This window comes from Azolla caroliniana, unplaced genomic scaffold, assembly GCF_043228905.1.
Source record: "Azolla caroliniana isolate FFs.n. ecotype wild unplaced genomic scaffold, voAzoCaro1.0.p SCAF_11, whole genome shotgun sequence".
Taxonomy (NCBI): Eukaryota; Viridiplantae; Streptophyta; class Polypodiopsida; order Salviniales; family Salviniaceae; genus Azolla; species Azolla caroliniana.
Genome location: NW_028230446.1, coordinates 14,246,440 through 14,268,432, shown reverse-complemented (window position 1 = coordinate 14,268,432; position 21,993 = coordinate 14,246,440). Strand labels below are relative to the sequence as shown.

The following is a 21,993-nucleotide window of genomic DNA, read 5'->3' as shown; positions in this document are numbered from 1 at the left end:
TGTCTTGCTAGTGACGATTGACAAAGAAAATTTGAATATGAAATTTTTGTATTTTGAAGAAGCAGCTAATAATGAGTCAATTGCCAGCATGAAAAACTAAACAAGAAACATTCGTTGTAAAATGATTCTCCACAGAACAATGAAGAATGAACCAACTGTTTGAATAAAGAAAGAAAATTTCGTTTCTAATTAGAATGATATTTTTCTTTTGCAAATTGGACATGGTGAAAAGCAAAAAATGGACTTCCCAAATCAGCATGAAGGCTCCACATAAATGAGTGAGCTGCCAAAATTAAGTTAATGGCACTGTTTCTAAAAGGTCATTTTGTCGAATTCCAAGGAGTAGCTTTCTGTTGGTGGGCTACCCATATGGGATTGGGGGCATCACTCCTCAAATCGCGATTAAGTGAATTTGTCATTGCATATTAATAAAAATAATACGTTATGGGGCTATTGTGAATTTGTTCAAAATCTTTTGGTTTTTTCATTGCATATTTATAAAAGTAATACGCTATTGGACGAAGCAATCCTAGAGTGTGAAACAGATGAAATATATGCGGAGACAAGGAAGCATCCTAATCAACTTGGTTGGTTAGTTTCAAAGTGTTCCATCATGATTTGGGGCCACAGATGAGTGGACACCGACAATCTCATGAAAGAACAAGAACTGCTGTGTATCCTGCTGAATGAAGCCAGCAAAGAAAGACATTGCTGTGAGGAAGAGATGATTGATGGTGTTCTTACTTCACTTTATTACTTTGGTCACGTCTGTAATTGTACAGAACTGTAGGCCTAGGTTTGCAAACTTCTCTGTCTGTTTCAACCTGTCTACTACGAATTAATGAACCCATGCTTTTCTTCTGCACACATACACATATGTGCATACACAGTCGCGTACGCACACACAGCTTTGAGATCTTTGGGCTATGGCGGCTCCTGCTCTTTCCACGCCTTTCCAGCCGTATGTATACCAGGTATTTTGCCTCCATCCATTTTCTCCTAAATATCTCCAACATTCACGTGAGAAATGTTTTCGGCAAGATCCATTACATATATTCTTGTCGAATGAAGAAGAGAAACGAAGATGTTTTAACTTCCACAACAAGGAAAATCATGATTGCAAATATTGGTGAATTCATGCTATCCATCTGAAACAAAAGTAAAAGCTCCAGGTTTCCTAAAGATCCCTGATAAATATCTTAATGCATGTGATGAAAATATTTTGAAGATGGGTTTACAAGCATGAGAGAGAGGGAGAATCTAAATAGACACTTTTCTCTATCAGATCCATGCCTTTTATGAATGCTTAATTATTTTAGTGAAGACAACAGAAATTTCTTCTGATTCTGAGTGCCTGATTTAACAAATACGAATTGTATGGAGTTTGAATGCTTTCGAATACAATTCAAAATTTCACGGACTCAATCTCTATCATCTTGCACTAAAAAGTTAACTATTTATCATCCTAATTCATTAGCTTTTTTTCTGTAGCTAATAATATTCTGCTATATCTGCATTGTCATTTTGTTTATAATGTTTCCGTATCTATTTTCTACAGCAAAATATCAGCAGCTGTTTTGTATTTCGTACTCCTAACTCAGCATAAGATTTGTTACTGGAAAAAGCAATCATTTTCATATCAGCATACACGTTCTCTGATCCAGTGACCAAATAATTTTATTATTTTCTCAATTTATTACGTTTTTAGATCAGAATATCAATATTTCGTACTATTTTCACTAGAACAAATCTTCCTCCTTCAATACCTCTTTACCATTACATTGTTTCTTCTATCTCCTCATCATTAATAAGCTTGGTACATTATGTATAGGTTCAGTACTTTCCAGAAAATATCAACAATGTTTTTTAGTACATTCCACATCATGTTTCTTTTGCAAGTCATCATTTTCATGTTATCTGATGCAGTTAAAAGAATTTTCATTGCATCTTTGGAAGCAAAATATTACTATTTATCACTAGAGATATTAGCAGCTTATTTATAATTTATTAGCTTGTTACTATAGGAGATACCATTTTCATATCTATATCATGTGAGATACATTTAACAAGTGCATTACCTTGTTACTTCAGCAAGAGATATTAACATGATATTTAACATAGTGCATTACATTGTTACTTTAGCAAGTGATATTTTTCATATCTTCTATTAGGGTACAAAACATGAATGTGGTTTGCCCCCCCTTGATGTGTAGAATGTGTTTGTCATGTACATTTTATATTTTATTTATCATCAGAGAAAATAGTATATTCAAATCCGATAAACTCACTCAGAATTTCAATCTTATCTCAGAGTCCACAAGCTGATTGTATTCCATTCCAAATACTTGGAGGTGAAGCACAGATTGTGCAGGTAGTTTCATATCTCCATATTTTAAGATGGAGAAAATTGTGATTATAAATTTGCATGTAATGGATATCTGGTGTAAGACACTATGGACTTTGGAACTTAAAAACTTTGTTGGATGTGTACCATGTTTGCATTGAAATTGTAGATAATGCTGAAGACTCAAGAGAAAATCCTTGCAAGGCCGGGTATGTGTTATGATTTCTATATAATTTTGGTGGGGAAAGATATAGATTACACAATAAGCTGAAATAAGAATGTTCATTGATGATACTTATGTAGGAACAATGTGCTACATGGCAGCATCAATTCATATGGAGAACATCTTGCCTCCAGAGATTGTGGGTGTAAATCTCTGGCAGTTGATGTTTGGAAGGAGTCCCAACACCACAATGTATATTATTAATAATTTGGCTTCATTTGTCTAAAATCATCACTCTCCTATGGTTCTATCAGGAAAACGATCTTTGAAATTGGCAGATATACTAACCTAGGAGCTCAAGATGCGTATATTGGCATTGCAGCACCATCTCTGTCTAGAATATTGCCGGTTAGTTTCATTCCAGACCTTGTAAACTGACTTAGATCTCATGATGACAGATTGGAACTGCTACAGTTTTAAATTTTTCTGAATGTTTTGTAACTGTTGGATCTATTACATATTTTAAAAGTCATATCATGTTAGTATTTTTGTTTAATAGATTGACTTGGCTAGGTTTGGAGGAGAGATTATATGCCAGGTATAAAATCTTCCCAGTCCTTGTCTCTTTTTCCTAGTACATTAAGGGTATTAATGCTATTTATTTGCCCACTCAGCCAGATGTCTACTTGTGCTCAATCAATGATGTCACCGTGGTGCCTACAAGCATGCGAAGAGCTCGGAACAGATTGTTTGGTGGGGAAGTAAGTCCATCAATTCCTTTTCACTTATACTGCTCTGAATCCAATTTATTCTTCCCAATATACTATCCGTTTAATTCATGTTCTTCTTTCATGCGTGCTGGGCTACAAATTCATTATCTTCCACATATCCGATGCTTTGAGTTGATCTGCTTTTCCACTTTGTGGAACAATTCCAGGGATTTCTGATGCACAGGCTCATTGGACAAGGATTGGCGTTCATAACTGTCGGCGGGTCCAGTAAGTAGGCTTCCACATTTACTCAGTCTGACTTGGGAGTGAGCTTTTGTAATTTTACTTTAAAATTCTTTTAAAGACATGAACATGTCATGGTTACCATTGATACCATGGCATATGTGGTATGAGACATAAGTGTAGAAGAGAACAAGGACCTGAAATTCTCTTCATTTTTAACTATATACCCCAACATAATATGACATTGTTCTTGAATACTAATTGTAGATATTTCAAATTCCTCTATTCTGGTTTTGACTGTACTCTTATATAATATTCTATATTTTTCTTATCAGATGTTCTCATAAGGTTGAAAGTATTATGATGCTTCAAAATATGAGTTTTCAAAGGTTTCTTTGTATATTGCACAGGTTTTCATTAATATTTCTTATTCTTGTTCAGTTGTGCAAAAGAATTTAACAGAAGGAGAGGTAATAGTGGTTGATGCAGGCTGTGTTGTGGCCATGACAAGGTTGGTAGATATGCAAGTAAAGTATACAGGGAGTGTTAGGCGGACACTTTTAGGGGTTTGTCTCAATCTCTTCTTGACTATGAAATATTTAATTTTTAGAGCAGAACTCTAATGCTGGTATTTAGCTACCCTAAGTTCTCTAAAGTACCAAAATTCCTGTACGTAGTAGTAAATTCAGTTCCGTATTCGTTAGATGTTATATCCATTTTAAAAACCAAGGGGAAATTTGTTGCATTTCTATCATATTTAATACAACATACAGATGGCTTAATTAGTGTATGTGATTAACCCATTTTCGCTTTAGGGTGATGGTGTGTATGCAGCACATCTCACTGGGCCTGGAGTAGTCTTCATTCAGAGCCTACCATTCTACCGTCTAGCTAATAAAATAGCTCGGTAAATAGCTAAAACCAGAATGTTTCTATTGTTGGTATATTCTCTTATTAAGTGTTTGAATGTTTTTCTATAGGTCTATTGCAGCCCCAACCATGCGAGATAACCCCCGGTTGTTGGTACAAATAGCGATCTCTCTTTTCGTTGTTTATGCAGTTATACTTTATCTCTTGGTATTGACAGAAATATAAGCTTCATTACTAATATCATTAAGTGAAGACAATTTATGGTCTTGTATAGGTTAGAATTATGTAAATTCTTCAGGTGAACTTTTTGCGATATATTATGTGATTGGAGGAACTTACTAACTAAAAATCCTTAACTGATGCTAATAAGGAAAGAAAAAAGCCGTAAGATACTCATATAAAGTCGAGGGTAAGAGCTGGTACTTAACTCCACTAACCATTTATACAGCAGTTTTCTAATCCAACATGGTTATTAATACTCAATGCAGAACTGGGTAACTCTTGCGAAAAAGGCAAGATGATTTGACATACAGCAAATTGCTTAATTAATTGTGTCCCATTAGATTTTTATTCATTGAATCATTCAAATCAATCTGTAGTATTGGCTACACTGATGGCTATCATGGCTTATCCAGTCCAGCTTCCAACTCACAAACTTTTTAAAGCAATGTAAGTTTGATGTTTTTATGCTTAGGCTTATGAAGGGGAGAGATTTCATGAGTTGGTCCAAAGGTTGTACCATTTCGTGGAGTGAAAAGTGGAAAAAACAATGATTGGTAAATTGTGACTGTATACACGATTGTAACTATGAACAGTGGCATCTATATGAGTCTTTGTTGCCTAATCCAGTGGTACTTATCAAAATATGTAGTTTGGTATTTCCTCATCTAATGAGTAATTCTGAACTATGATTGGAGGCATGGATTTAAACATAATGTCTGCATCCAAATCCTCCTTATAGTCATGGGCAATCTAAAATTGCGATAACAAAGTATACGATTCCGCAAAATTCTAGCGAAAGACCTAGATGTAACAGCATTCCTGGATGCCTATTTGGTAGCCAAATAAACAAATCTATTTAGAAATCAAAATTCAAACCAAGGTATAGATAGGGCCAAAATCATTCATCCAATGACTCATCATACATTGGAAGGCTGAATATTAATCTCTTTAGTCTCTTTTTATCTTTTTTAGTTTTTTTATTTAGTAACATTTATTTATTTTGTATTGGATGACTCATCATACATTGGAAGGCTGAATATTAATCTCTTTAGTCTCTTTTTATCTTATTTAGTTTTTTTATTTAGTAACATTTTTTTTTTTGGCATTGTTCTCGAAGATGAGAATCGTTCAAGATGTAAACTCCTGTGTGGTTTTATTGGTCATTTTGGCCTCTTAAAAGACGTTAATATATCTTTCATTCTTTCTCTCATTTTGTCTGCTCCCAGTTCAGAAGCTTTGTAGTGTTAAGTTTGGTGCTAGTCAATTTTCATTTCAATGTTCTACAAAGGGTAATTGACACAACTAGAAGGTAAGTGAATATACTTGACAAGTTACCTTCCAACCAACTTCTCCAGTTACTTATGGAAACTCTCAAAGTAACACTTCTTTCACTAGATTTGTTGAGAGCAATCAAGCCTAAGGCAGAATTTCGAAAACCATGATTTCAAAGCATTTCATAGAACTTCCATTTTTCACGAAAGTATATAATCTGATTGTGTTAAGCTCATCTTGTAAAATTATAGGTTTATACAAACTCTTGTTCATGTTGTGAAGTCCCCAAACCCTAATTTCTAAACCTTGGAAAATGGGGATTTCATTTTGAGGGTACAACAAGGAGTTGAAAATGATGCAAACGTGAAGAGGAAACTAAAAGAAGTGCAAATATAGTTAGCTTAATTTAACAAAGATGGATTACATGAGTAATATAGGTTCGTTAGCTCCATCAACTAATAAATATAACAAATATACTCATATCAACAATATCACCAAATCATTTACAAAAGACTTTGTAGTATATGTAAATTAAATTAAGGGGAATTTTCCACAAATGTTTTTTATTTCCCAAATTTACAATTGCTTAATCCCCTTCCCCCCATGTGTAACTTAAAAAATTAAATTGTCAATTTATGCCTCTTTCTCTCGAGTATTTGTTATCTTTCAACAATTGATTTTGGGTGTTGCCACAAGGCATTTTAGGGAAATAACGAAAACCTTAGGGAAATAACTCAAGGGTTCTTTAAAGTTTTCTTTCCTAATAATATTGATGTTGGTGAGAAAGAAAGATATATTAACGTCTTCTAAGGCCAAATTTGAGAGAGATGTCAATAAAGAGAAAGAAATATTTACATAACCATAAGACTAGCTTAACTAAGGCAAACCATTGCACTCTAGATATTACCTAACGCTTACAAATGAAGAATAATCTAACCCAATGAAACCAATACAAAAACTTCATCGAACATTAATATTGAGGACAATGCCAAATACAAAAGAATTAGTTTGACCCAACCTAATTGATATATATAATTGAATACTAGTTTGACCCAAACCTAATTGATATATATATTTCAATACTAGTTTGACCCAACCTAAATACGATTGAACCTGATAACAAGTACAATTAGCTTGTTTAGGGCAACTTCATTTTGATCAATAGATGACCATGTTAAGGAAGATTATGCTTGTCAAAATGTTATTATAGTCTATCAACCATACACCTAATTTAAGAAAATATAGAACCTAATACTATGAAGGGATGCAATTAATAAAGTGTGTTGAAAAAAGTGAATTGACATATGATCATTCCCAATAGTGTTACAACAATTGTGTGAGCTTATCAAATACTAATAAAAGATAAAGGAAGACATCATTCAACAACTAGTAGTATTGACGTTGGACCATGTACTTGGTAAATTAAATAATTGTTTCAAACATTACAGAATCCTATGGATATAAAGGCATTGATGGATGTATAAAATTAACATGGGCTTTTAAGACTTGATGATGCATTATTTTGGAAAAAAAACAAAACTTGATGATGCATGTTATGTGAGGGGGTATATTTGGAAATCCCTAGTTTGAAGGGTTGCAACTTACTCTTGAGTTTACCTCAAACTAGAGAGGTATACTCTGAAGTGTCATAAGAAAAAGCCTTCACCAAATATACCCTTACTCTTCTTTTTACAAAGGGTTATCAATGAAAACTTTATACAAACAAGCTAGTCATTTGGTGTAAGTAAAATTATCACGTGTGTATGTATTGATGATTTAAAGATGGTGACATCATTAGTTTGATGCACCAATGTGGCATGTAATTTAAGAGATGTGACTAAAAGTTTACCACTTGTGGTAAGCTCATTAAGGGAGTTAAAAAAGCAAAACTTCTTAGCAAATGTCATATTAGCATTCCGAGTTTACCCAAGACACCCAATGTCTAGTTAAAGGAGAAATGAACAATCATCTATCTATATGGACTTAAATGTAGTATGATACTACCGTAGACACTAAGGTTTAGTAGGGTTGGTTACTTAGAACATTTGATTTGGGATCAATCTAGTGATACAATGATGAAATTATTCCAATGATGAGTTACTTGTATGAAGAAATATAACACCAACCACATGATACAAGTGGAGAGATTAAGGTTTAGTCTAGGGTTAGTTGGTTTCTTACAACATTGATTTGGGATCAATCTAGTAATACAACGATGAAATTATGCCAATGATCAATTACTTGTATGAAGAAATATAACAACCAACCACAGATTCATATCTCTTTTTCAATGCTCTAGAGTCTACAAGTTTGAGTAAGGTCCTAGATATTTTACTTCAAAGCATCCATGGATTTGAAGAAACCCATGGAGCAATTGTTACAGAGGAATCGTTGAGGGACGGGATCCGAGTCAGCGATGTTGGCGCACCTCGTGTGTTGCCAGACCTCGCAAACATCGCAAGCAATCATCCTCTCGCCATCATCATCCCTCGCGCCACAAGGACACTCGACGACCCAACTATCACTCCCGCCTTCAAACCTCATCTCATGCATCATCACATCATCGAGCGGGCCATGGCACCCCATGATGACGCCATCATTATTAATTGCATCCACACCATCATTAAATGCATTGACATCATCCATAAGGCTGTGGATAATGTCATGGCCGGCCGGCATTGTCAGGTTTGGTGTTGTTGTCGCCATCATAGTGTTGATGTATCGCCCGCGGACGACCACGTGTGAACCCGACTCGATGTTCCCGAAGAGGAGGTCGTCATCGTCGACACCTGTGAGCGTCGGGATGGAGTCGAGTGTGAAGCCGCGGAGAACGAAGTAGGTATCACGGAAAGCTCTCTCCGCCTCTCTCTTCAACTCCCCGACCGTTGCGTGGGGTGGGAGAACCACGAGCTCGGGGGGTGGCGGTGCACGCCGCCTCCGTGCGAACCGTCGCCTACAAAGTGAGCTACCGGTGCTACTACCGATGATAGCATTGGTGGGCTTGATGCCGATACCCAGATCAGTGGTGGTCATGCTGTTATTGTTGGTATGGCTCGTGATCGACGCCGAGTCAATAGCATGGATGGTGGGGGTAAGGTTAAGCACCTCGAAGACCTCATCAAACATCAGCTCTAGTTTGTCTAGGCTCTCTTTCTCTTCCACAAGTCCACATTGAATCTCATGATCATCTCCTAATTCTGGTTTCCCTCGCCGATATGTTTCATTGCCCAGACCGCCACTTAATATGCCACACCGAAGCTCTTCATCACCTTGCATTAAGCTACTTATCACTCCATTCACTTGGCTTGACTTCACTTCCTCTCCCTCTTCTTCTTCTTCTTCTTCTTCTTCCTCTTCCTCCTCCTCCTCCATAGCCAGCAATAGCATATCCTCCTCCAATTCCAAAGTGCACATTACCCTCAGCATTTCGTCGTCTTCCATGGCCCCCCAAATCGCGTCGACCGCCCCGCCGCCAGCCGTGCAACACTTCCTCGTGACCTCCCCGCGGTAATCCTTCATCATCTGCTTCGTATCGAGGATGATCCGGGTGGCGGTCGGGATCGCACTCAGCACCGTCTTCGCGGTGCCCTGCTGCGCGTGCTTCGCGGGCTTGTAGCTCTCCAGGACGTTCTTGTATAGATAGACAATGTCTCTAGCCACGTCCGACTTCCCAACGGCTTCGGCAGGGCATGAAGCTTTACATATGTCCTGGTTGTGGCTTGTGGTGGTGCTGGCACCGCCCTTCCGCAGTGTAGCATCGTCCGAGAGGCCCAAATGGGCACCACCCACGTACACGGCGTGGTCGGCACTGTTGTCTGTGCGCACATCTTCAAGGCTGTACTCGAGCACCTTGGTGAGCGGGTTGACGGCTCGGCGCACGATGTAGCCCCCCGGGACGAGCTTGTTCCCGAGCGACTTGAGCACGAAGTCGAGCAGCCCGGTGTCTCCGATGTAGACCCGAGCCGCATCCCGCACGTCTTGCCTCGGCATCCACTTCTTCTCGCAGCCCTTCAAGGCCTCCACGATCACTTGGGTCGCGAGCTCGAGCCTCTTGGCCGACCATCTGCACGGCATCTCACCCGGTATCATCGTGCCGCCGCCACCATTGGTGCCGGTACCCGTACCCGTACCGCGTGCTGAAATCGTACCACCAGCCACACATTTCTTCTCTTGAATTACATGATCCGGCGCGATTCTATTGTTGTTTCTCTTGTCCTTGGGGAAGATGTTGTTGCTGCCCAATCCATTATCATTATTGTTGCTGCTAATCTGATTATTGATACAGCCATTATCGGACTTCAATACTGGTAATCTCGCCTTCAGCTCAATCATGAACCGGAACAAATCACCGACCGTCTGCATCTCCTGTAGGATCCCCGTCCCGAGAGCAATCCCTTGATACCTCCACACGATCGACACCACGTCGGCATCGACACCATTGAAGTGCTGGATCATCACGCTCAACGGCATCCCTCGGATCGCCTCGATGGCTTTCATATACATCTGGTGGGTGATCCCGAAGCTTCCATGGCCGAATTTGTATCCCCAGCGGCCGAACCATGACTGGCCATACGCAACACAATGGAGGAGCCTCAACTCGAGCGATTTCTTCTTCGCCATGTCCTCCACGCTCACCTTCCTAAGACATGAATTAAAAAGCCAATATGCAAGGGATATTAAGTGTTAAAACTTACAATTGGATTGAATGAAGGTTTTAATTATATACATATCAGGAAATTGGACAAATTAATTATATATCAGGTTAAAGCCAATATGCACTTAGGATTGAATGAAGGTTAATTATATATCAGGAAATTGATCAAAGATACGGTGGGGAGTGAGAATCAATCAAATGCACCTCGCACGGAGCATGGCACATATGCGATCCCAGAGGTCGACTAGCTCGCGGCCGGATGCAAGAACCGACCCTTTCTCTCTCCCGTTCACACACAGGAGATGGCCGAATCCATTGCAATGGAGAACCCCGTGGAGAAGATGGGTATGGAGGTCGAGTATACTCCCAGACACGGCTGCCACGTTACAGAGGGAGCATGTCGAGGCCATCTGCGCAACGGGGTCGTGGCAATTAGGGCAAACCTTACCGCACAAGTCATGAGCCGTTATATTTGTGGTCGTAATTGTTGATGATGGAGATGATTGATCGTGATCTTGCTCGTCATTTGTATTGGCTGTGGCTAATCCAAGCGGCCGATCGCCGATCTCAGGTGCAGGGATTATGAAGTGATATCGACGATTCGAGATCAAATGGTGGCTCCATCCTATTAAGTCAAGTCATCATGATCCCACAGTAATGGAGTTCAATCGAAATTACAAGACAATTTTAATGTTTTTTGAAACCATACCGAATCTGAATTAAAATTACGACCCTAATTTCCATGTTAAATTTATGGATCCAAATTATTATTTTTTCATCAAGAAACTAAGCGAGATCGAATGGGATGGGTGGGCTTTAGTTACCGATGCAGCGGCAGTGGTCGCAGTGAGGGTGTCGGGACGTCTGGATGTCCTCCTCTACGATGAATAGGCGCAGTGTGGGGGGATTATAGGGATTAGGGTTAGGGTTAGGGTTAGGGTTTGTGTGTATGTGGAGGGGGGATGGATCTGGGCGGAGGGAGATGCTCCAGGCGGGGCGGCCTTCCACGTCCGCAGCCTCCCTGGCGGCGGCGCCGCAGAGGAAGAGGCGGATATTGTCACGGAAGGCGGCGTCGTAGCTTCCTGGGCACCCCGGGTCCCCGAATGTATGCAGATTGAACACTGGCGCCGCCGTCATTGCCGCCTCACTATCGCCTCCTCCGCCGCCGCCATTGATCCTCTGCTTAACGCAGTCTTTTCCGCCCGATCCCGTCGAAGAAGACGAGGTATCTGCGATCGTGCAGCCTGTGTAATGGTTCTCCGTTTCAATGCTGTCGTTGCGCCGGCGCTTGCGAGATGACTGTGTCGCTGCCGCTGCCGCCACGGGATTGACCATACTGCCGCTGCTGTTACTGCTGATCATGCGATTGGTGTTGTTGATGATGACCTCCATAGCCAGGCGATGAGATGAGTGTGGGGTGGGGGTAATTAGGGCAACAGCAAGAGGTAGGCCAGTGGAGGAGCATGAGAGACAGAGAGATGGATGAGGAGGTAAAATGGAGGAAGAAGCAGAAACAGAAGAAACAGAAGAAGCAGAAACAGAAGAAACAGAGGAAACAGAGGAAACAGAAGAAGAAGAAGAAGAATGGAGGAGATGGCTTCTGCTGCTCACTGAATGAATTCGAATTCTTCTGAGACTGCTTTCTTTTAATTATTATAATCGGGTTGGGAGAGAGAGACAGAACTCTCTCTCTCTCTCTCTCTCTCTCTCTCTCTCTGGTATATGTATGTATTTGTATGTATACGTGTGTGTATGTATCTATGTATGTGTTACTGTGTTACTCTAACATGTTATGTACATATATTCGTATACGTGTACATATGGCACCATATATACGTATGTATATGTATTCGTATACGTACAATGTGCAGGGCCATTTTTATTTATTTTTTGTTCTCGCTTTTTTTTGTAACTATTATTATTTGCTATTTGTTTTTTTTCAGCAAATAAAGTAAGATGAAGAAGAAGAATTTCGGAGAATTTGAAATTGCCGGCCGAGTTTCAGATAAATGAGCAAAAACGAAAAAGCAAACAAAAGAAACATTGAGATGAAAACAGACAGATTAATCCAAATTACTTACTTGATTAATTAGTTGGGTACATACTTAATTATCTGGTTTAAAAGAATTAAGTGTTCTTCCTTCTAATTATTATTATTGTTATTTATCTCGGTAGCTTCTTTTTTTTTGTTTCTGTTCATTTATTTTTTGGGGAGGGGGGGATTCAAATTATATTGTGTGCCGGTAATTGTTTTACATTTTCCGATCCCAGAAAATAATAATATCCTGCTTTATTCAGAAATAATAAAAATAAAAACAAACTAAAAAAACTCTCTTCTTCCCCCTGCCCAACAAAAGAAGAAGAAAAAACAACAAAATGAGTTAAAAAAAATAACTCCCCGAAGAAAAAAAAAAACAACCAAAAAACGGGGGGCCCCAACAGTCTCGTTATTTTTCGTTGTCATATGTATATGTATGCTATGTATGGTAAAGCTTCATGCATGCATGTGTCGGATAGCCCTACGTACATCACATATACATACATACATACATAAAACGGACACATGCATGATAGATATCCATCAATCCATGCGTTGTGCAAAGGCGGGATGGATGGATGCCTGTGAGTTATATGCTTCTTTTTCGTATGTATGTATGTATGTATGTGTATTATATCAACTGTGTGCATGGCCCATGGTATTATGTAGGCAATGCGATGTGTGGCGATGGGCTCATGGCCATCCCAATTATTTATATATATATATATATCATTCATGGATCGCGAGGATGGGTTGGGAGGTGGACACGTGGCAGGGAAGCAAATAACGGTTTTTGTTTTGGAGAACCGTCAACTGCTCCTCTTCTCTCTTCTCTCTTCTCTCTCATGGCCCATGGGATGGGATGCGGATGGGATGGGATGCCATTTGTCCGCCCAAACGCTTCTCTCTCTCTCTCTCTGGATCTAGAAACTAACACTCCCAAAAAGAATACATTACATATATCGGTAAGTAACTACTACTACCGCTGCTAGAAGTAGTGTGTGAGCTGAAGTGTGTGGCATGTGTGTGTGTAGAGAAAGAGAGAGACTCTCCATCTTACCCATTCGTTTCCTCACACACACACACACCATCATCATCATCAGATTCTCCTAGTTTAGTAACTTCTCTTTGGCTTTTAAACCTTACACAAAAATAATACCTCGATGATGACCATCCTCCCCAACCCCCCCCCTCCTTGTGTCTGTAGAGGAAGATGTAAAGCATTGGTTGATTCCATAGCATCCATACGCACTCACACACATCGCATTCCCCCTCCTCTTCCTCTCGTGTTTCTTCGAAGACTAGCATTGAAAACCGACTTGCAATCGCTCAAAAAAACAGTGCGTACTACTCACCCATCGTTGTTGGCATCTCATGTGTATTGATTTTTCTCCTTCTTGCTCTTGATTTTTTTTGTGCCCACAAGTTCATTCCCGATTCGATCAAATTTAATGTACACCAATTCTTTATGATTTCGTATTGATTTGGATTCTGCAAGGTTCATGGTTAATGCATAATTAGGAATTGCTTGTTTTTCTCTTAACATACATTATTTCCCATCACCAAGGAATTATACATGCATGCTAGTAGCTAAGCTCTCAACAATATCTAATTATGTATATACCCAAAGACAAAGACAAGACTAATAAATCTTCATACCAAAATTGACCTTTGTGTACTCATATGTCCAAAAGTAATGTCCATGAAAGATATGAATATAAATAGCACCATGTTTCCATTCCATTCCATGAGATTAGTTGAGGTTTATGAAACATTAATTGCGGTAGTAAGCCTACTCCAAGTTCATGCTGATGCAACCACCAATGTCACCATACACACACACACGGACCTATATATACATTAATTGTAGGTAGCTTAGGATTTCTCGTCAATGCTTCAAAATAGTGTGACAAATTAATTGATCGCAACTAACAAATAGATTATAATGTTTAGCCCTCATCATTATGGCGTGGAAATGTTGGTTAAGTTTATGGATATACATATTTACAAAGGGAAGCAAATTTTATATATGTTGGTTTGTTATAGGACATCTTCGAGACTTATTAAAAGTCACAAGAGATGGGGTGTGATGTCTCCCTTTGTGCCACAAATGTCATATGATCGCCCTAGAACAATTTTCTTTGTGATTATTTGCTTTTCCAAACATCCTCCACATAACATAAACATTATTTGGATGGTGAATAATGTTTGACACAAACAATGCTCGTTGGTTAGAAGTTTAGGCCTGCCAATTACAATTTTCCTACAGGGAAAACTTGTCTTTGAGAAGGAAGCTTTGTCAAGTGTTGCACAATTGGTTGAGAGATCATTGACGACATATCTAATATGAAACAATAATGTTGTTTCGTCTCAAAACATTTGTTAAATAATGTTGTTTCAAATTTTGAGGAATATTAAGCTTGTATTGAATAGTAGCAAAGTTTTTAAGTAAAACAAAGTACTTTTATGAGATGAACCCCCCCCCCCCCCCCCCTGCACACCAGTTATGCGACAACGATGTTAGCATTTTGGGTATATTTTGAGATTATGCTTGATGTGATGAAAATATCTTTAAATTTGGGTCAAAATTATGTAGCATTATCCTTGGCATAAACAAATGGAGGATTACTAACACAACTTGGATGATAGTGTGTTGCTATGACCACAACTATGATGAGGAAGGTGGTTTTAAGGTGCGATGTTGCTCCCAAGATATGAGAGGTTATCTGCTTAATGAGTTTAAATATTGAAAGGTAAGCAACCCCAAAGGGAAAAAGTTTTGAATCACTTAAAGAATCTCTCTACAACTACCTTTCAAGTGAAAAGACATGTACATAAAATTTGAAAATTTGAAAGTGTATGGTAAAATGCTTCGATTACTAAATATTAATGGTATTTTAAACTCACATAAGTGCAGCAAATTTGCGTCAGAAAGTTGTCAAGTTTATGGTTTTGCTTGTTCACATTTTAAGCCACCTATGAATAGAGGGTCACACATTTCCATTTATTGTATTTACCAGGGATTTCAGCTTTGACCACGTATTGTCCTTGTGTGCGTTAGAAACTGTAGGCTTGTCTAATTTGATATATGTGGTAAGATCCATTATACTAACTTTGTACCTGGGAAATGTTCGTTTACAAGGCAACATTGTAAACATGTTTTAGGAATTAATGAATACATTGAAATGTAAACTCAGTTTTAACACTTGGGTTGTGGAAATTGAATGGCATTGTAGGAGAGAAGTTTTGGTCGATGTGTGAAATCTCTTAACTAAGAACATGAATAATTTGACCCAGAACCTTGACTTGGTTATGAAGTATAAAAGGATATTGTTACATTGTCACGCTCATGTGTGTTCCATTATACATCAATATACAATGAATAGTAAATGAAATAATGTGTGATCATTTTGTGCCATCTACATGGGTTTGATTATGATATCACACTCTCTCAACATGTTAACATTGGTCTATTGCTTGGAAATGGGGTAGAATAGACAAGATCAAGTCATTGTTCCGAGGTAAGGATGTGCCTATGGCTTGGTTGCCACTCAAAAGGTGACCCAATATTTGAGGTTTAAGCTAGATGCATCCCGACACAACTTCCTCCTTATCATCAAACCACGTACAACTCTCTCGGACCTTCACCCACTAAAGCTTTGGTAGAGGGATGTCTCACCCTTCTCTCAATCATTGAACAAAGCAAAGCTTGACAATGGATACCATTGCAACACCATTCCTTTTTTTTTCTTTTTCTTTTTTCCAAAAACATATTCTTCATTAGTAGAAATTCTACATACATGACAAAATGATTAGACTGACAACTTTATAAAGGCTACAACACCATTCCTTACTACTTAGTGCGCATGGCTTTGATGTCTACTCTCTCCTTATGGTACGAAAGTTTTTTCTACAAATTGCCATGTCTTCATGGCTAACGTCTTTGTCCTCATCTCCTCTCCTCACCTTTCTATAAGGTTTCGTAAGTGCTTCTTAATTTCTGTGATTGATGTGATGGTCCCTCGTCCACTTCATATCAATTCTCGTAATAGATATCTAGGTTTTACTCACAATGGGATGTATGGGAAAACTATACCGGTAAAAGGGAAGGGGTCATTGTAGATTTGGGAATGAGGTATGCCTAGTGCGTGGAATAGTGCTTGGCCACAACCGAGTCTTAAACACTCTATGGAAGAATCAGAAAATAGGAATAAGACGAGTCAAGATGTTAATGTGGAAAACCCTAAAAGGGGAAAAAACCATGGGAGCCCACAAACTCCAACTATCACTATGAGAGGAAAGATACAATGGGAGACTCGGAGGCAACGACCTCGAGCTCTGTCTTCGCCAACCGGTGGTTACAACAGAAAAGCTTTCTGTATTTCTCTATCAGTCTCTCACTCTCTCTATCTGTTTGCACATATACAACAAACAATAATAACAACATCTTAAAACACTATTTGCCCTAGTTATATTTATACTCATATAACTTACAGGCTATTTACAAATATGACCTCAACGGTCACGTCTAAAAATATTTACAAATATGTTCCTACTTGTTGGTTCATACCGGATCCCATCGGACTCGTTCCGGATCCATCCGGTCCGGTTCCTCCCTTCGTCCCGTTTGATTCGGTTCGTCCAGTTCTCATCCGGATCCCATCCGGAGGGACCTGTTTCTCAACACCTAGATATGATTAGCGACTATGCATCCACTAGATATGAACCAAATGCATGTAGGAGGCTTAGATATGTTATTAAAATGATACACATAAAAATGGAAATCACTAATTTCAAACATGGCTTTTCAATCAATAATCTAAATGCATATTTCTAATTAGCCATTCATGAAACTAACCTACAATGGTTGTAAGAAGAATCAAGATTCAAAACTTCAACTAATATACTATCATGGTAGGATCCATGTTCACAAAACCCATATAGCCCAATCATGGAAAATTAAATTAATAGGCAAATCGTGGAATTTGGGGTGCCCTCAATTTGTCCCAACCTGTAGACCATCCCAAAACTGAGTGGGACTCCCAAAAAAATTAGTCCTAGTCGCAACAAGCATGCCCCCATGGTTTGTCCCAACTATTAGACCCAACAAGTAGTCCCAACAGCTAACCCCCCAACAACCATATAAGGCCCTATGTAAGGAGAAGGCATTGGGAAGGAAGAATCATTCGTTCATTTGCATATTTCCTATCGTGGTGCTTGGTGCTCTCTCTCTCTCTCTCTCTCTCTCTCTCCCTCTCAAGTAAAAGCACGCAATTATATTAATTGTATTTCCTCTGAGGAAATGATCCCCACATGCTCTAACCCGTCAACTTAAGAATACCTATCAACTTCTTCATATAGGCTTTCACCACATGTCTTCTATCAAACATGAAAACGTTATGCATATTGTGGCGGTCACATGGACCACACCCAAATTAGGCCCCTACCAAGCCCCCATAATTAGAAGACCTAATTGGTGCGGGAGAACATCCTCCACACTAAGAGTAATCTATAAAATGTAACTTGGAACGTAATGGAAAGGGAGCTATTCTTGAGAGCATTTCACATCTTTCGTGTGATTGGTTGCAGGACTGTCACTTTTGGGGTAAGCGCAGGTCCCTTCCGTAAAGGGCCTGAAATGGGCTAATGTGGGTGGAGGCTTGCACAGTTGTGTTGTAGGCATGCAGTAATGAAGGGCAAGATCCGGTCCCAGGTCGGTGCAGTGGATCGATGTAGGTCGAGATTTGATGTTTTAAGGTTCGATTGAGGTGCTCCATCAATCCATTCGTCTGCGGATGGTAGGGTGACGTGAATAATTGTTGGATTCCTAATTGTGTAGAAACTAGGCGTAGGAGCTCGCTGTTGAACTGGGGTCCTCGATCAAACAAGATTTGGAGTGGGCAACCGTGGGGGAAGATGATTTTCCCCAATAGTTTGGAGGCGATGGTCATAGCCTTGGCATCTGGGATAGCAACAGTCTCAGCCCAACGCATCAAGTACTCGGTTATGATGAGGATGAATTTGTTCCCTTCTTGTGACTTGGGAAAGGGGCCCATAATGTCCCATCCGACGATTTCAAATGGAGCTTGAACTTGTATCAGATGTAAGAGGCCTTGAGCCACTTGAGGTGATTTGATGGCCTGACATAAGTTGCATGCTTTGATGTTGTTACCGGCCGGCAAAGGAGTCCAGAGTGGGAAACGGAGAGTTAATTAAGTAATAGGAATGTGGTTGTAATTAAGCTATGAGTGTGGACGGACGAACCGGAAACGGTGTGTCGTTCCAGATCCGGACCAATCCCGAACAGGTGCGGATGGCACCGTTTTGTAATACTGACCGGAAACCTATTTAAAGGCCCGGATACAATGTAATAGTTAGCGGTTAATTAATGAAAGCTTAAGCGTTGTTATCTCTCTGTGTTAATTGCCATTCTGTCTTAATTGTTATATCTTACGTGTGTGTTATGAAAGATGATCATAATAAGTAACTTAACCAAGTAGGATTAAGTGTTGAAGTCTAATCCGGTTGCCGTAACACCCTTTGGTGAAGTGTCTCCCGTAGACACCCTGTGTTAGGCCATTGTCCGGCCCAAAGAGTTAACACAGTTTTTGGCGACCACGATTCCGGTTTTTGCAGCGAACGACGGCACAGATGGATGTCTAGATCAACGCAAGACCTGGTTACAGATAGAACTCGATGCCTTGCCAAAAGGCAAAGGAGACGCGAGGCTTTCCAGCAAGCGGCGCAGGAAATTAGAGCGGATTGCTCGTTTTCCAACGTAATCCGGAGAGTAGCGGAGGACTCCCTCTGGTTACAGCAAACATCGCACCCGGACGACGGCAGCAGGCTAAGCAACCTCCGGGAAACCGGATCCCTTCTCCACGCGTTGGCAAATGGAGAAGGCGAAGCAGAAGCCTTTTCAGCATATGAATCAGACTCCGAAGGGGAATACAGCGTGCACACGAACTACCGTAGCAGCAACGAAACCCCGGGCGGACCGGAGGACGAAGGATCGGATACCTTACCGACACCGGAACCGGAAGTGCTAACGCTGGAACCCCCGGAACCAACAGAGGAAGAGCGACCTCCGACACCGGAAGTCGAAGAGGAGAGGCTTCCGTCACCAAAGGAAGAGGAAAAACCACCGACGCCAGAAACAAATCGGGAAAGACCACCCACACCGGAGAAGATTCCGGAACGAGCACCAACACTTCCAGCCCGCGCACCAATACCGGACGACGACATGCCGTTCCAGTACTCCAAGTATAGAGATGATCCGGACGCGGAAGCTCATGTGCACGCCTTTGAATAGACATGGGAAGCCAACCATGTGTCCCAGCGATTGACCCCGGAGGAAGAAGAACGCTATAAGATAGCGGAATTTGGCGTCACATTGGAGGGACCGGCAGCAAGATGGCGCCGGACGTAGGACCCGTCTACCATCAACACCTTTGCAGATTTAAAAGCTAAATTCTTGCATTTTTTTCAAAAGGAGGTGGACCAGACTGTAATGGTAAGCTTATTTTATACCATCTGGCAAACGGCGGAAACAGAGATTGAACGGCTAAAGGAAGAGCTCCGCCAGTAGAAGGACCGCGAGGACCGGGCCCGTCGTCAGATCAACGCACGGCTCAAGCAAAAGACGGATGATTTTGAGCACCTGCACCGGGACTACAAACGGCTGGAAATGGAGCATAAAGAACGGATGGCCGAGCTCCAACAGGCAGTTGATCGGGCCGCGACGGCAATCGCCTACGAACGGGCGGAAAATACAAGACGCTTGGACGAGGCGGAGAAGGTCCGGATGGAGCTCCAGAGGCAGCAGCAGGAAGACAAGGAGAGAGCGTCAACAGTATTGCAGAAATTACAAAGCACATATCAAAGGCAATTGACGCATTACAAGGCACAGGCGGAGGACAACGTCAAAATCATCAAACAATTGAAGGAGGAACGGCAAGCGACAAAAACCAAATCGCAATTGGGAACGAGCCGGATTCAGTCCATCCTCCGGGCATGGCTGAATCAGACAAAACACTTGATTGATGAAAGCTCCGTAAAATGGTGGACAAAGTGGGCACAAAACGCAGCGGAACTCCAGTTGCTACGGGCGGATGTGGCAAACCGGCGGAAGGAAGGAGATGACTGTTATACGTTGACTTCCGAGGACTTCACCGCCATACGGGACGAGCTGGCCGACGACTTCCAAGTCCTGGCAGATGAACAGCTGGCGCAGGTCAAGCAGCTCATAGCTCAACTAGACGATGATAGGCTGGACGCTCAAATCCAGTTTGAAAGCTACGAGCGGTCCCGGGTGCGGGAAGAAAAAGCACGGGAAGCGGCAACGGTTAACCTTAGTGATGAGGAACCGTCACCGGCTGAGGGCCAGCCGGGAACCAGTCAACCAAAGACCACTACGACGCAGGGAGCAACGACGGAGACGCCGGTCTCAGAGCCACAAATGAAGGAGCAGCCGCAGCAACCACCAACGGACCCACCGCAGCAGACATCAACAGAGCAACAACAACAACAACAACAACCACTTCCAGATGAACCATTGGAGCCTCTCGAACAAAGCATTCTGGACATTTTGGACGAAGAATAGCAAGGGTTGGTTGTGGATTCGACGTACAAGGTACTGTCCCACGGGCGTGCCATGTGTTACCGGCCGGCAAAGGAGTCCAGAGTGGGAAACGGAGAGTTAATTAAGTAATAGGAATGTGGTTGTAATTAAGCTATGAGTGTGGACGGACGGATCGGAAACAGTGTGCCGTTCTGGATCCGGACCGATCCCGAACAGGTGCGGATGGCACCGTTTTGTAATACAGACCGGAAACCTATTTAAAGGCCCAGATACAATGTAATAGTTAGCGGTTAATTAATGGAAGCTTAAGCGTTGTTATCTCTCTGTGTTAATTGTCGTTCTGTCTTAATTGTTATATCTTACGCGTGTGTTATGAAAGACGATCATAATAAGTAACTTAACCAAGTAGGATTAAGCGTTGAAGTCTAATCCGGTTGCCGTAACACCCTTTGGTGAAGTGTCTCCCGTAGACACCCTGTGTTAGGCCATTGTCCGGCCCGAAGAGTTAACAGATGTAGGAGGCGACCTCGTGGCGTAGCCCCAACCAATAGAATTTGCAACGGATTTTGTCTAGCACCTTATGAAAACCCAAGTGGCCGGACAATGGGTGATCGTGGAAGAAACGAAGGTAAGACAGGCGCAGTTGCTCAGGCACGTAGACCCGGGGTTCCTTGCCTACTTGGCAAAAAAAGCAGGACATTATCCTGGATCATGAATTGCTTGGTGAGGGATGTAGGGAAATGGACAAGGCCGTCAGTGCGGAAGAGATCACAACATTCTGAATCGATGACGAATAAACTACCTGCGTATGGGAGAAGGAAGAATAGAATACGTAGATTGAGAGAGAGAGAGAGAGAGAGAGAGAGAGAGAGGCACAAAGAATATGTCTATATTCA

The 21,993-nt window shown here is 41.0% G+C and overlaps 2 protein-coding genes across 3 annotated transcripts; one reads left to right on the top strand and one right to left on the bottom strand.

Annotated features, from left to right (window-relative positions):
* The first annotated feature begins 767 nt into the window (after positions 1–767).
* On the top strand, positions 768–5,061 carry LOC147857889 (uncharacterized). 2 transcript variants are annotated; one of them, XM_087327820.1, is made up of 11 exons: positions 768–974; positions 2,312–2,371; positions 2,514–2,553; positions 2,648–2,759; positions 2,846–2,915; positions 3,067–3,105; positions 3,182–3,268; positions 3,445–3,505; positions 3,902–4,026; positions 4,276–4,367; positions 4,441–5,061. In XM_087327820.1, exons 1-11 carry the CDS (start codon positions 927–929, stop codon positions 4,553–4,555), a joined length of 849 nt encoding a protein of 282 aa, XP_087183946.1. In that variant the 5' UTR covers positions 768–926; the 3' UTR covers positions 4,556–5,061. The 2 variants fall into 2 exon arrangements, with proteins under 2 accessions (XP_087183946.1, XP_087183945.1); XM_087327819.1 differs by having other exon boundaries at positions 819–974; positions 2,293–2,371.
* Positions 5,062–8,105: 3,044 nt separating this feature from the next.
* LOC147857888 (PHD finger protein PERSISTENT TAPETAL CELL 1-like) lies at positions 8,106–10,992 on the bottom strand. The gene is made up of 2 exons (XM_087327573.1): positions 10,683–10,992; positions 8,106–10,463 (listed from the first exon to the last, which is right to left on the bottom strand). The coding sequence occupies exons 1-2, from the start codon at positions 10,886–10,888 to the stop codon at positions 8,156–8,158; spliced, it is 2,514 nt and encodes an 837-aa protein (XP_087183699.1). The 5' UTR covers positions 10,889–10,992; the 3' UTR covers positions 8,106–8,155.
* Positions 10,993–21,993: the final 11,001 nt, after the last annotated feature.

Coding starts and splice junctions, on each gene's coding strand:
- LOC147857889 (XM_087327819.1), top strand. CDS start 850: ATGCTTTTCTTCTGCACACATACACATATGTGCATACACAGTCGCGTA. Junction 3,106..3,181: donor GAGGAGAGATTATATGCCAG/GTATAAAATCTT, acceptor TTGCCCACTCAG/CCAGATGTCTACTTGTGCTC. Junction 3,269..3,444: donor ACAGATTGTTTGGTGGGGAA/GTAAGTCCATCA, acceptor GAACAATTCCAG/GGATTTCTGATGCACAGGCT.
- LOC147857888 (XM_087327573.1), bottom strand. CDS start 10,888: ATGGCCTCGACATGCTCCCTCTGTAACGTGGCAGCCGTGTCTGGGAGT. Junction 10,464..10,682: donor TGTGCCATGCTCCGTGCGAG/GTGCATTTGATT, acceptor TTCATGTCTTAG/GAAGGTGAGCGTGGAGGACA.